Raw genomic sequence first — 14,199 nt, forward strand, 5'->3', positions numbered from 1 at the left:
CATAATTGAGGAATAAGTGTAATACGTTTGTATGGACAAGGCGCTGGTGTCCAGCCCTCTTAAGAACCACTGCCCCAGGGTTTACTGTACATAAATATTTTATTTTTATGTATTTGTTTTATTATTTATGTACAATGTATAAATATTTTATTTTATGTATATTTTATTTTTATGTGTATGATTCAAATCAAAATTCCTCGTCTACATATGTATATTGAAATTCAGTTCAAGCAAAGAATTTTTCCGACAGTAAAATTTATTAAGTTTTGTTTGAGTTTGAAAGTAAGGCTATCAATCTGTACATATTTACAGAGGCTTACTGCGTCAATCCCATCCTCCGCGTTTGGTCGAATCTCTGACGTCAGAGAAAGTAAGCAATGGTCGGTTTCAGCTGAAAGCTCTTCGCCTTGACATTTGTACGTTTTAGCGTTCGGTGCAAAGCGTCTGCTTACACGGTATGTAAATATTCAACAGCCGCATATAAATAAACTGTCGCATGCCGCTGCTCTACCACTCCATATCTTCGGTCGACTTTCCGATCCGACAGACATTTATTGCCGCCATTATTGCCTAGGTGTACTTTATAGATATTTATAATAATGGATAGTTTTCCATTGTAACAATCCGTCTACGTCGTATCTGCGACGCTGATTTAGATTCGGGGAACATGCATCACGATACGAACTTCAGTAGGTTTTTCTTGCACGAAATGCTGCTGTATAATATGCTTAATGGTATTCTAATGTTTTAATTGCGGATGCACCCCCCCATCTTCATTTTCGTTCTCTCTCTCCACGCCAGTTTGTAATTGAATGTAGGTTTAAGCGTTTCATATCACGAAGTTGAGACTCGTTGTGATTAAAGTTGTCATGAGACGCGACAGTTGCACGCCAACCCTGAACGCTATTAGCAACCATGTACTAAGATGAGTTACTTATTAAATTATATGATTGAAATAAGCTTTTTCCCGTAGATAGGCGAATTAATTGTGGCCTTTCGATTGAATTTTAGCCTAAAATAAACAAAGGAGTTCCGAAAATATCGATACTGTTTTATTTTTAGGTCTAATTCCATAAGTTGCGAGTCTTTCGTGGGTCTATTTTTGTCTAGATGACTAGTCTCAATGCGAATTTGAATGGTTTATGAACAATTTAATTTATAATAATTTTATACGACTAAAAGTCTGTTCATATCTATCCAGCACGAACCGGCAGCAGCAGGTATTCTGCAAGTACGGACAATATTCTTTGGTACATTCTATATTTATTTATTACAATTATTACAATTACAATAATAATAATAATAACAATAATTAAAGACCGCTGTGACCTGACAGGTTACCCCAATGCGTCACAGCGGTTATATTTTAACATATTTATCTGGTAACCTGCGCTCATCATTACTTTCTTAATTTGAATGTGATGAATGAGTGGAATCTTAATCTACTCTCTTCCATCTGGGCCTCGCTGTGATTTTATTTTTATTTATATTTTGTTTTATTTTATTTTACTTTTTCTTTCTCCTTTATATATTTTTATATACTATTTTAATTTTGTTCAGTGTAAACAAAGAATGGGATTTATGGATTTTATTTTTAATTTTTACACTTTTGTTATATTTTTTTTCTCTCTGAATGATGTATTATTTTCCTTTTGTTACTTTTTTTTTTAATTTTATTTTACCATGTTTTCTGCTTTTGCTTTTTTCCTTTATTTACAGTTTACTTGTTTTTATATCATGTTTTTATATATTTTTTAAATGTAGGCCATTGTGGCGCATTAGGTTCTTCCTGTAATGCCACAATGGTCCAAAACTATTAAATAAATAAATAATAAATTATACAAATTATAAAAAAAATTTAAAATTTGAAAAAATCCATTCATATAGCTCTTTCAAACAAACCAGTGTTAAATATCATGAAGCTGACCAATTCATCAACACAACAATTAAACAAGTCAAGATGTTCTCCTATCACGTTGAGGAACCGGACAGCCTCCACCAGTGACGAGTTTCTGAAAGTAGACGTTCTTGTAAAAATAGTTTGAAAGAGTCGTCGATTACGCAGCGCTCTACCGGTCTCAGGAGCCTAAAACTTAAGCTCAGATAAAATCGAAAGATTGTCAACAACTCTATTTAAAACTCCAAATAAGTATTTGGAAATGGCAACAAGCCTTCTAGAAGCCAGAGAATCAAAGCCCAACGTACCCTGCAGAAACGCTGTGAGAAATAAATACGGATAATACCCATACTTTCTCAAGTATGGGTAACGTAGACATTTCTGCTGAACTCTTTCAATCAAGAGAGAGAATTTCGCCTCATTGGGATTCCATATGACAGCGCCAAACTCCAAAATGCTTCTAACAAGAGAACAATAGAACAATCCAATAATATTTGGATCATGGAAGTAGTGCGCATTGCGCAAAACAAATCCAAGCATTTTAGTCGCGTATGAATGCGTGAATGAGCGAATGGAGTAATGTGTCCATATAGAATGTACCAAATAATACTGTCCGTACTTGCAGGATACCTGCTGCTGCCGGTTCGTGCTGGATAGGTATTGTTGCGTAGGGGTGGATGGAGGATCGAAATGAAAGGCCAAAGTCGCTTCACAGCATTTATTGACTGATTCGGGAGGTTCACGCGCAGCCAGCGCTCATTCCAGAATGATCTAATATGGCCTAAGTACAGTGCCGGTTTTGGGGGGGGGCTAGGTCGGGTGGCGCCCGAGGGTGCCAAATAAGTTAGGGCGCCGAACGATGTGCCAAAGGCACTTTAAAATTTAAAATTAGAGCGCCAAAAGCCATTCAAAATTTTAGATTAGAGCGCCAAAGGCGAAAGTCTTTCTAAGGGTGTTAAGAAAAAATTGCTCGAGGGCGCCATCAGGTGTAAGGCTGGCACTGCCTAAGTACCTCCTTATAAAGAGCAAGTAGCTCACTACAGCTTCCTTGATCCGTTTGTTTCTCCACTGTTTAGGCACGTACAGTTTTAAGTGAGCCTCACGCTCTCAAGAGTTCTAGAAATTCTACCGACCACTTGAGTCTCGCTAGGCCAATTCGGGGGTCTCCATTGTTAGCTTCCAAATGCACTTTAAGCGGCGGCTAATCCCCACAATGTTCCCACGTTACAGTATGAACAGGCCTTAATTTGTAAATAAATAAATATGAAATCTGTATTAATACTTCACAAATCGAACCATTTTCAAAACTGTTCGCGCCAATACTTTAATCAAATATAAACTGAACATATAATATGAATTTTCTGAATATTTCAGCAACTTTTGTCTGTCGTATCGGCGGATACGAACGTAGATGCTGTAAAATTGGGAAAACTCGTCGACTCAGCTAGTGCTCTTTCCAATTTAACTGCCCCTCCTAGTGAAGAGAATGATACGCAAACTACGTTCAAAACAAATTTGTTAAATTTTCCCGATTTTCCGATGGATTCCATACATCAAGCTGCGAAAATGTTGGTAAGTCGAAAACTACAATTATAAACAACTTTTCCCCCATTTTCACTTTGTGTATGAAAATACTGAATGGCTTCACTGTTGAAATTCTATTCCCATACCCTATCATTAGTAGAATTGGTTTCGAAACCAATATACGATGTTATTACATCCTACCTGGCAATTTGCTTTCTAGTGTGTGCTGTTAATGATTACGGGTTATTGAATTATTATTTGAAATTATTATGGAGTAATTTTGAGCTACTTTTCTTTCATTAAATTAATGTAAAACGTCTTTTATTAATAATGGAAAGGTATCATGTTTTATATTTATTTTAATTTGTCGTATTTAGAGGTGTTTGATATAAAGTGTTTAAAAACTATGGCCGTTGATGGTTGTGTTGCGTGTTGCATGTGCTGTTGAAAAAACTTTACTTTTTACGAGAAAACTACATTCGTTTGCCCTTTAAGTTAAACTTTTAATATGTAAAATGCGTCACGATCGTATTCCAATGTTTTCTGAGAATAAAAATCTCCTTTTCATAAACAAAAAAATACGATAATAAACATTATATATATATAAATTTTACTCAGTCATATATTTTTTAGGAAAACAATACGCATATGAGTGTCTATAAAGCGCTATATACGTTTTATCCATATAAAATATTCTTAAATGAAGACTCTATAAAAAATGTCGAACGAATATTTAAAGCACTCAACGTTGAGTACAAAAATAAAAGTTCAACACCTATTAATTCAATCAAAACAACCGATGCAAGTGAAAATAAAGAAAATTTACTAATTTGCAAGCCAACTCTAAGTAATGGCAAGGACGAAATATCATTCAACGTACCTCGCGGTACATTATCGAATCAAACTCCCATTTACAATTCGGATTTCGTCGAAAATGCATACCACAATGAAATTTTGGCCGATCTAATGCAAATGCACGCCGTATCCGATATGTGCATTATAGGTATGTGATTGATATTGTTTATAAAATAAATTTTGTATAAACGTTTAATAATATATGTGAATCTTACAGGTCCTAAAGGATGCGGTAAAAATAAAATAGCGGAAGCTTTCGCTCGAATTCTTAACTATGGTGTAGAAACTATGACACTATATCGTGATATGTCAGCCCGAGAGTTGCTGCAACAACGGGTGACAAATGACGATGAAGGAGGAAACACAGGTTGGAAACCTTCAGCACTAGTGATGGCAGCTCGTGAGGGACGTTTGCTTATACTGGACGGTATCCATCGGTTGCATCCGTCGACACTTTGTATTCTTCATAGGTAATTTGGCCATACATTTACTGTATACTTGATATCTACATATGTTGGATTTGAAATATTTGATCTTAAAATTATGATCACTTTTCAATTTACAGATTAATTCAAGACAGAGAAATACAATTACACGACGGAACTAGACTTCTAAAAGCTGAACGCTATGAAGATCTTATTCAGAGTGGTTTCACACGAGAAATGCTTACAAAGACTGGAATATTTTGTATACATCCCACCTTCAGGTATTTTACTGTTTCCTCAAGCATTTTCAAGCAGCAATATTTTCGAATAATCTTCCAATTTTTGGTTTAACATATAATATAATGTTTTGCATATTTAATTTTCTAGTTAGTTTCTTCAATCTTTGCAGCTTGGGGCTAATATTTTTATAAGAAAGCGTGTAACGTTTCATTATTTTTCATGTGTATTTGCTGTATTAAATTTGAATGTGGAATAGTCTGTTAAAAATAAAATATAATAATGTAACCTTTCTTTATTCAAATGACAGTCAAACTTCGGTGCCAGCTTGTGTAATTTAAATTAACATTCTAAAATTTCATATTATGATCTAACTAAACCCCAATTATACACTTCAGAATTATCGCTTTAGCAGAACCGCCTTTGCTATCCCAAGGCAACCATTGGCTGACTCCAGAAGTTCTCACTTTATTCAGTTTTCGCGTAATGCGGAATTTCACTAAAGAAGAAGAGAAATTCATCATCAATAAAAAAGTAAGATATCATACTAATTCAATGAACTAATATTGGTAATATCAATTATTTAATATCATAAAGCCACATGGATTCATTTTTTTAGTATGGACAAGTGACTAAATCGCTAATGCCTATCATCGATCTAGCCCATGTACTGAGGACTTCTAATGACAGCACACTCAGCAACTTATCTTCGTCGCTTTCTACACGCCAGCTATTAAGAATTGCAAATAGACTATCAAAATATCCATCAACGTCTACATACGATATCGTACAGCATGCATTTTTAGCCAAATTCTTACCAAACATAGCTAGAAACGCCCTTGAAAACGCATGCGCTTCGTGTTCAATAAACTCTGAGAGCAGAGAACTCTATTTTGCAAGAAAAAAGCCAGAGAACAATGACATAAAATACACGATCAATAATGGAACGCTGACTATAGGTTCAACCAGTGTTCCCATATACGAAACAGAGTCACTATCCAAAGTACCTGATATATTATTTTACGACGTACCCCAACATATGAAACTTCTAGAGTTGTTACTGCAAGATTTTACATTAGGAAATCACCTTCTACTTGTGGGTAATCAAGGAGTGGGTAAGAATAAGATCGCCGATAGGTTGCTGCAGCTCATGAATAAACCCCGAGAGTATATTCAGTTACACAGAGATACCACAGTTCACTCGCTGACAGTTCAGCCGACAGTGAAAGATGGTATTGTGATATACGAAGATTCACCACTGGTGAAGGCCGTCAAGAACGGTCACGTTTTAGTCATCGACGAAGCGGATAAAGCTCCTACACACGTCACGTGTGTTTTGAAATCCCTCGTAGAAAGCGGTGAAATGATATTGAGCGATGGTCGGCGAATTGTACCTGAAAATTTAGTTAAGAATTTCAGCGCCGAAGATGAGCTGATTGTGCTACACAAAGACTTTAGAATGATAGTACTGGCCAACCGGCCTGGTTTTCCCTTTTTAGGCAATGACTTCTTCGCTGCTTTAGGTGATTTGTTTTCTTGCCATGCTGTGAATAATCCGTCGATTGAATCTGAACTTAAGTTGTTGGAACAATATGGACCGGATGTGCCTAAAGATATAGTCAATAAGATTGTTAAAGCCTTCTCTACTTTAAGATCAATGGCTGATCAAGGCATTGTTACTTATCCATATTCTACTCGAGAAGTTGTAAATATAGTCAAGCACTTACAGGTATTTATTTTTTTAATATATATGTACATATACATAACTACATACAATACAAATTTAGAAGCCTTAGAAGATTAATTTGCATGTTGGATTTAAATTATGTTATTGATTTTGTAGAAATATCCACATGATGATTTAGCGAACGCAATTTCAAACGTGTTTGATTTTGATCGATACACTTCAGAAGTGGCCGATACGCTTATGCAAGTGCTAGAAAGTAGTGGACTTCCAACTAAAGGAGTTGTAAGAGGAAAAAAAGTTCAAAAACCATTACAAATTACTGTTAATAGGAAAAGCGGGTAAGAATTCATTTGTTTGTCGTTTATAAAACGCTAAAAATACATCATTTTCAATAAACTTTTAATAAAGGTTAGATGTGTCCGGTCCAAAACATGGTAAAGTCGATCCGAAGGGTGATCCACACGTCGGAGGCAACACTTGGGCCGGGGGTACTGGAGGCCGAGACACTGCAGGCCTCGGTGGAAAAGGTGGTCCATACCGTCTCGATGGAGGCCATCCTGTTCACCAGGTATAAAAATCAAACGTTGAATATGTATATGTACATAGATTTATTTGTAAGAAATAACATCATAATTTATTGTTAGTTATCTGATGCGGAAAAAGACGATATTCCGGAACATATAAAGAAGGCTGCACGTGAAATGAATCGACGAGTTTTTGAGGAACGACTGAAAGAAATCAGAATGAGCGAATATGATGCTAAACTCTATGGAGAGTTTTTCGACGGAGTTCAAACACAGGCATGTTTATTGTTTTTAAATTTAATTCAATGTGTTTATTAAACTTTTAATAATCAACTCCATATGAGCCACAGCTTAGTGGATTATAGTCCATCGGCTGTAAGAGACACTTAGGTAAAATTCACATGCTGTCCCTTTCACCCCATCTCGACCAATAGCATTTTGTACGCACAGTTTTCTATTGTCTGTACGAAATGCTATTGGCCGAGAGGCAGTGTAAGGGACAGCATGGACGTTTTTCTTTAGTGTCTTTAGCGAACCGACTATAGTAGAGCTATTGCATACCAGTAGAGAGGTTGTGGGTTCAAGTCCCGGCCAAATACGCTGCTGGCAAGATCTTGTGGTTATTAACAAGAACAAAAAAACACAGTTCGACCGTCTTCAGCTAGAATTTTTGTAGCTTAATTGTTCTGACGAATCCAATAAATCGGTATCCCCCCCTAGTTTCTCGCAAATTCTAATATACGCTACCATTAAGCCAGCAGTTTGGCTTAATGGTAGCGTATATAATTAGCACCACTGAGACCGAAGGTTCGAATCGTCAAACTGCTGGTTAGGTTTGGGGGCTTTTTGACTCCAAATCGATCGTTTCTATATCAGAGTTTGCCATTTTTATCTGATCATTGCTGAAACGGTTCCTGAAAAATTGGTATTAGATCATTTCCTGTTGTCACAAAAATCTGTCTGTGTATAATTTGTAATAATTATGCACAGTAATCTGAAATCTATAGATATCTCAATAGACATCTCTATAATTTCGTATTTATTGTATGTATACAAATTGTACACAAAAATCTAAAAATAATCCATAGATGTTTCTATGATTATTATTTCTGATTAATTGTTATATGCTATATATTCTTATTGTATATGTATTATTGTATTTCTGATTTCTGATTGTTTATGTATTCTGTATTTCGTTATCGTACACCCGTCGCATTGGAGCGATCTGTAATGACAAGTGTATATTGATTGTAACAATAAAAATAAAAATAAAATAAAATATCGAATTTCTTGATATTGTTGCGTAGGGGTGGGTGGAGGATCCATGTAAAAGGCCAAAGTCGTGTCACAGCATTTATTGGTGATTGAGGAGATACACGCACTGGCAGTGCTCCGTCTAGAATGTCTTGATATCGCCTAAGTACCGCCTTATAACGGATAGGTCTCTCAGGGCATCTTTGACGTCCGGTTTGTTTACTTATTGTTATGGTCACGTACTAGATGTGCCACGGAAGTCAGTCCCACGCTACCGCTGTGGGTTTTGAGAACTCTACCGGAATGCGACCGAGTTACCGCTACCCCCGCTAAGTGCATTCGGGGGTATCTCATTGTTAGCCGACTTGTACTTAAGCCTGGAGATAGTCCTCGAAACCAATTATAACGGTCACACAGTCTCTGGGATGCTACTCGGCCTAATCCGATTGCACTTACTCGGCGATGTACGTAACAATATCTTCTAAAAATGCTACCTACATGATGTATTTCTCACAAATTTGCTGCGTATCAAAAATTGTGTTGATTTTCCATAGATGTCTCTATTGAATAATTGTTAGTACTTACGTATAAAAATTGTCTGATCATATGTGTCGCCTTGGGATAATTCCTGTCATGGCACATATGTAATAAAAAAAAGATCTACAATTGAGTACTCAATTAAAATGCTTAGATTGGAGCGCTGCGAGGAGTTTTGTCAGCACTTCAAGCACGCACAACTGAAAGGCAATGGGCTCGTCATCAAACATCTGGAGATTTGGACGATACCAAGATTATTGAAGGTTTTAACCGTTTCATTGAAATATACATATGTATTTTATAAGTTTTGAATTGTAAAAACTCATATCATAAAATTAATTTTAGGTCTAACTGGAGAACAAGCTATTTATAAGCGACGAGTAGAACAAACACCTTTACCTGGAACTCCGCTCAACCGTCCTAAACGATTAAGATTATTAACCGATGTTTCCGGAAGTATGTACAGGTAAGAAATTTCTTTTCGATAAATAAGTTTGTAAAAAATTATGTGTATTTATATCACTGTTAATTCTTAGATTCAACTCTTACGATGGACGATTGGACCGTTCGATGGAAGCAGCAGTTTTAGTCATGGAAGCCCTGAAAGGCTTTGAATCCCAATTGCAATATGACATTTGGGGACACTCGGGAGAAACCCCAGATTTAGAATTTGTAGCAATTGAACACCCACCGAAAAATGAAAAAGAAAGGCTACAGGTGAGTGTTATGTTTATTAGGTTCATTCATCGAATTTATTCCAGTTGAAGTACAAATTGTAAGCTGAAAATTTTTACTCGACAGGTCATTCGGACCATGCACGCTCATTCGCAATTCTGTTGGGCCGGCGACAACACAGTTCCAGCTGTTGAACATGCGATAAAGCAAATGGCAGGAGAGATTGGCGATCTAGAAACGAGCAAATGGGATGAAGCAATGTTAATTGTACTCTCAGATGCCAATTTATCTCGCTATGGAATACCCCCATCACATTTAGCTACCGCTTTGACTCTGAACAATAATGTAAACGCACATATCATTTTCATCGGAAGCCTTGGAGATCAAGCTCAAAGGTATTCATTTCAATGTACATATATCCTGAGGCCGTTGCAATAAAATGACACCTCTCTTAATCTAAAATGTGTGTTAAATCCGACTCAGATATTCGGCTGATGTTTTGAATCTTATTTATCATGTGTTTTCTAAAACTTATTGTAATATATTTGTAATTCAACTATTTTTAATAGTAGTATCTAATGTAAATGTAATGTTTCAGACTGTTGAAAGAATTGCCGATCGGACGTGCATTCATGTGCATGGATGTATCGAGCCTTCCACAAATTCTGCAGCAGATTTTTGCAGCGTCGGTTTTCAAAAGTAGTGAATGAATAGTTATTACTGTGATTTGTGAAGTATATACATATATTAATGGTGATTTAAAGTACAAAAATATTTTAGAAATAATTAGTGAATGCTAGAAATTATTGAATTGTAAATAAAATACCCATATTTTGAAAATATTATTTTTTTATGAATTATAAAATACAATATCACATTATTAGCGTTACATAATATTTATATGTAGAAATAGAATTTTGTTTAAATTTAAATTTGAGACATTACGACCACATTTTACGAAATTCAACCATTGAGGCTATTTAGGTTTTTCTCTATTACATATATATGTACATAAATATGTATAATAGCGTAAACTTGTTTTCTAGTTTTAATATAAAAAAAGGACAAACATAGCTAGTATATATACAATGTATATATGTATTATATACATTGTATATATACTATGTATTATAAAAAATATTTTATGAAAATGTATAAAATTATGTATTTGTAAGACAGTCAATATAAATTTGTAAATGTTTTATATAATCCTAAATTATAGTAAAATTTAATTCCCCAATTGATCGAAGACTTTTGCCAATTCCCTTCCTATTAATGATTCTCTCAGTGAAGGAACCTTACATAACAATCTTTGCAACCAACTGTGCCGTTTTAATGAATGCATAAACGACATCCATTCGGTAGGCAGATAATACGTATTAAAATCCTTCACATCAGATGAAATCTTATCTAGGGAATGCGTCTCTAGCATTATGTTGTAAAACTTCATATTTTTCTTCTTGTTCGATTTGTGTATCTTGAAAAATATTTCACCCAAATGCATGTGTATACTTCCAATGTCATTAGACGTATTTTCTGATATATATGATGGTTTTTCGATATATATAACCGAATTGGAATTCATGACACCTTCCGAGCACCAAATGTACGGATCGCTGTGTGGAGTCGACTCGATGTCTTTGTTCCACGATACATCCCAGTTAAATTCCATCTGAAAATACTTACACATAATGTTTATCACTTTTGAGTGTGATTTATCAGCGTAGGGATGAATTATCAAAATCTTTGGTTTGAATTTTCGAGTTCCTAAAATGCACAGGTAGTTTTTATTTTTATCGTTAAGTAGGTGTAAAATTTTCAGGAATTAATGACTTACTTATTACAAGCCACCAAATGGTGAAACAAGATCCAAATATTCCGAAGATAATTAACACATTCCATAGTATCGTATAAATAATGTTTTGAGTTTCTGAAAAATAAAATACATATATTATATATTTGTACATTGTTGTATGTCTACATTTTTTTATGAGTATGAATGTATCTATAACACTGTTCGACAAATTACATGACGACTTTTTTTTTGGTTCAGAGACGAGATATGACTTTTGTTATACATAGATCTATGCCCAATAAACACGAATATGGTAATAAAAAATGTTGATTAAATACTAGTACGAGCTTTTAGCTCGCAATTTTACCGATTTAAAATTCAGCACACTTTTAATTAACCCTTTTAAACGAAAACAAAAAATAGTGTGGCCAGAACACTATCCCAATAAACATGTTTCAATAGAAAATACTCAATATAAAATAGTAGTAACAGTGGGAAAAAATCCCAAGTAAAAATACGTACTTTTGACTTTTGATTTGAACTGGACGACTACTTAGAGAGATTTGAAAGCTGAAAAGTACTACAAATGAAAGATAAAATACCCGACTATAGATTCCAATATTTATTTTGAACAGGAAATTGACAGATTTTGAGACATCAACCGAACAACACCAAGATATAGAAAAATCGCGTGATTTAAAAAACACATATCTCCGAATCTCGAGCCAATCAACATTTTTTATTACCCGATTCGTGTTTATTGGGCATAGATCTATAAGAAAAGTCATATCTCGTCTCTGAACCATTTTTCGTGTCGAACAGTGTAATATAATAGTAATGTCATTGATTATTTTAATCTTATCACCATGAGATATATAACTTTATCTCTATATACATATTTAAATATTATCTAATATTCAATACATAGTAAGTTACCAAAATAAATTTTCGGAGTAAAAACACTGGAACAATTATTGACACAACTGGAATGAGTCACTCGGAAGTAATGCCAACCAGAACAGTGCGGAGTATAAGAGTGAATAAATTCTTTAGTATCTATCGTAACATTTTCCCTTTCTTTACACTTTGCTTCAGAGTTTTCTTCTCTTTCTATACAAAGTTCTATTGAATAAACGGACGAATGATATTTATCTACAGGTACAATATGCAAGTCCAATGTCTTTTTATTCGTCAAATCTATATAAATAAATGGAATACTGTTCGCTCCAACTGTAAATACAATGAAAAATTGATAATATCAAACTTACAATCAATAAATAGCAATTGAATTAAAATTTCAATCAACTTACAAACAGATTTGATTGACGGAACTTTGAATATAAATCTTCCATAATCATTATAGTCTTTATTTTCAGCCGCATATTCAAAAATGTACGACTCGTTTTCGTATCTGCGATCTTGATCTGACCAGTTACAATCATAGTTGAGAAATGGAATGAGGATTTCGTCAGAATCACTTCCGGATATTATAATTTCACGGCAATGATTCTTATTTTCTTGAGCTTTTTCGCCCTTCTCAGCTTCGAATCGAAACATTAAACCTATTACAAATTTGGTAAACATTACTCTACAAAATCCATATAGTTAATAAAATATCAAAAAAGCATAGTTTACTTACGAGTCCATTTAGCATTTGAAAATGTAGCGTTGAAAACTGTGTAGTTATAAAAATGTTCATTTTTATAATCCCACATGTAAGGCTTCAATGAAACGTCTCCCAGGTTATACTTACTTTCGGAATATTTTGAAACATCTAAAAGTGAACATTCTTCACTGTTGGTGGGATAATACTTAATCACACACGACAAATCTTTATTGATCAGCTGAAACAACAATAAAAGAAAATATTTTTATTGGGTCATCATTTATTATATTACAGTGTACATTAAGTTCAACTTAACTAGCCTTTCTTAAAAAATATGAATGCTTCTACTAAAAATATGGAAAAGTATGTATGTATGATACAAGCATGGAACTTTGTAATGTTGAATTTTTATTGATTTAAAGGTTTTAATCGTGAAATGAATATTAATACTGCATACTATTAAATAACGAAGCATTGATTTATAAAATTTAAGTCGAAGTTGTGAAGAAGGAAAAAACGAATTTTGCGCAGAAAAGGAAACTAGTAATCAGGAACTAATTACATAAATAGGAAAACGTTGCATAAAAATAAGTACAGCGTAGTATAAGATTGTGGTGATGGGTCAAGTGGGTTCTAGCGTTATCTGTTGGGCGTACGAATAGTTGTATTTTTAATAATATACTAACGAGTGGGGAGCAATCAACATTTTGAAGATTGGCGATGGCGCACATGGCTCTGGCTTTTCCTGCCACATTTTCAGATTTCGTGCCTGCTAACAGCAGCAGGCACGACACAAACAACAAGCGTCCGCACATACGAGCGACAGCTCATAACTGACAGCTGACAACAATACACCAATTAGATTTTGGCCATATCACTATGCATTTTGGCCATTCCAAACTTTGTTTTGTTTACAATTTTCATTTATTGAATCTGAATGGTATGGTAAAATGCTGCAGTTATTGATTATGTTTATCGATAACAAGTCAAAATGCAAAAAATTTCGATGCTTGTTTAGTAGTGAGGCTTGTACTTCACCCGTGTAACCAATTACGCCTCGGTGCAACATCACGTTTTAACTAGTTCGGTGATTATTCCACACAAAGTGATCTCGCGCAAGTCACTAAAACCTCGTCCACGGAACATCTGGCACCCAAAAATTTCACCAATCCACTCCATCACG

The 14,199-nt window shown here is 34.7% G+C and overlaps 2 protein-coding genes across 2 annotated transcripts in view; one reads left to right on the plus strand and one right to left on the minus strand.

Annotated features, from left to right (window-relative positions):
- The window catches only part of c12.2 (von Willebrand factor A domain-containing protein c12.2), a 24,711-nt gene extending 14,208 nt beyond the window's left edge, over positions 1-10,503 (plus strand). The window contains exons 6-19 of the mRNA XM_077430355.1: positions 3,272-3,469; positions 4,055-4,424; positions 4,494-4,746; positions 4,842-4,982; positions 5,337-5,472; positions 5,558-6,667; positions 6,782-6,963; positions 7,034-7,193; positions 7,270-7,425; positions 9,095-9,203; positions 9,286-9,406; positions 9,477-9,657; positions 9,742-10,010; positions 10,214-10,503. Of these exons, the coding sequence (XP_077286481.1) occupies positions 3,272-3,469; positions 4,055-4,424; positions 4,494-4,746; positions 4,842-4,982; positions 5,337-5,472; positions 5,558-6,667; positions 6,782-6,963; positions 7,034-7,193; positions 7,270-7,425; positions 9,095-9,203; positions 9,286-9,406; positions 9,477-9,657; positions 9,742-10,010; positions 10,214-10,325 (3,498 nt within the window). The 3' untranslated portion in view covers positions 10,326-10,503. The remainder of the gene's footprint in view (positions 1-3,271; positions 3,470-4,054; positions 4,425-4,493; positions 4,747-4,841; positions 4,983-5,336; positions 5,473-5,557; positions 6,668-6,781; positions 6,964-7,033; positions 7,194-7,269; positions 7,426-9,094; positions 9,204-9,285; positions 9,407-9,476; positions 9,658-9,741; positions 10,011-10,213) is intronic.
- LOC143911485 (uncharacterized) lies at positions 10,450-13,867 on the minus strand. The gene is made up of 7 exons (XM_077430362.1): positions 13,703-13,867; positions 13,050-13,254; positions 12,721-12,972; positions 12,347-12,640; positions 11,453-11,545; positions 10,738-11,382; positions 10,450-10,689 (listed from the first exon to the last, which is right to left on the minus strand). Exons 1-6 carry the CDS (start codon positions 13,829-13,831, stop codon positions 10,844-10,846), a joined length of 1,512 nt encoding a protein of 503 aa, XP_077286488.1. The 5' UTR covers positions 13,832-13,867; the 3' UTR covers positions 10,450-10,689; positions 10,738-10,843.
- Positions 13,868-14,199: the final 332 nt, after the last annotated feature.

Source organism: Arctopsyche grandis, chromosome 5 (genome assembly GCF_051622035.1).
Source record: "Arctopsyche grandis isolate Sample6627 chromosome 5, ASM5162203v2, whole genome shotgun sequence".
NCBI classification, from domain to species: domain Eukaryota; kingdom Metazoa; phylum Arthropoda; class Insecta; order Trichoptera; family Hydropsychidae; genus Arctopsyche; species Arctopsyche grandis.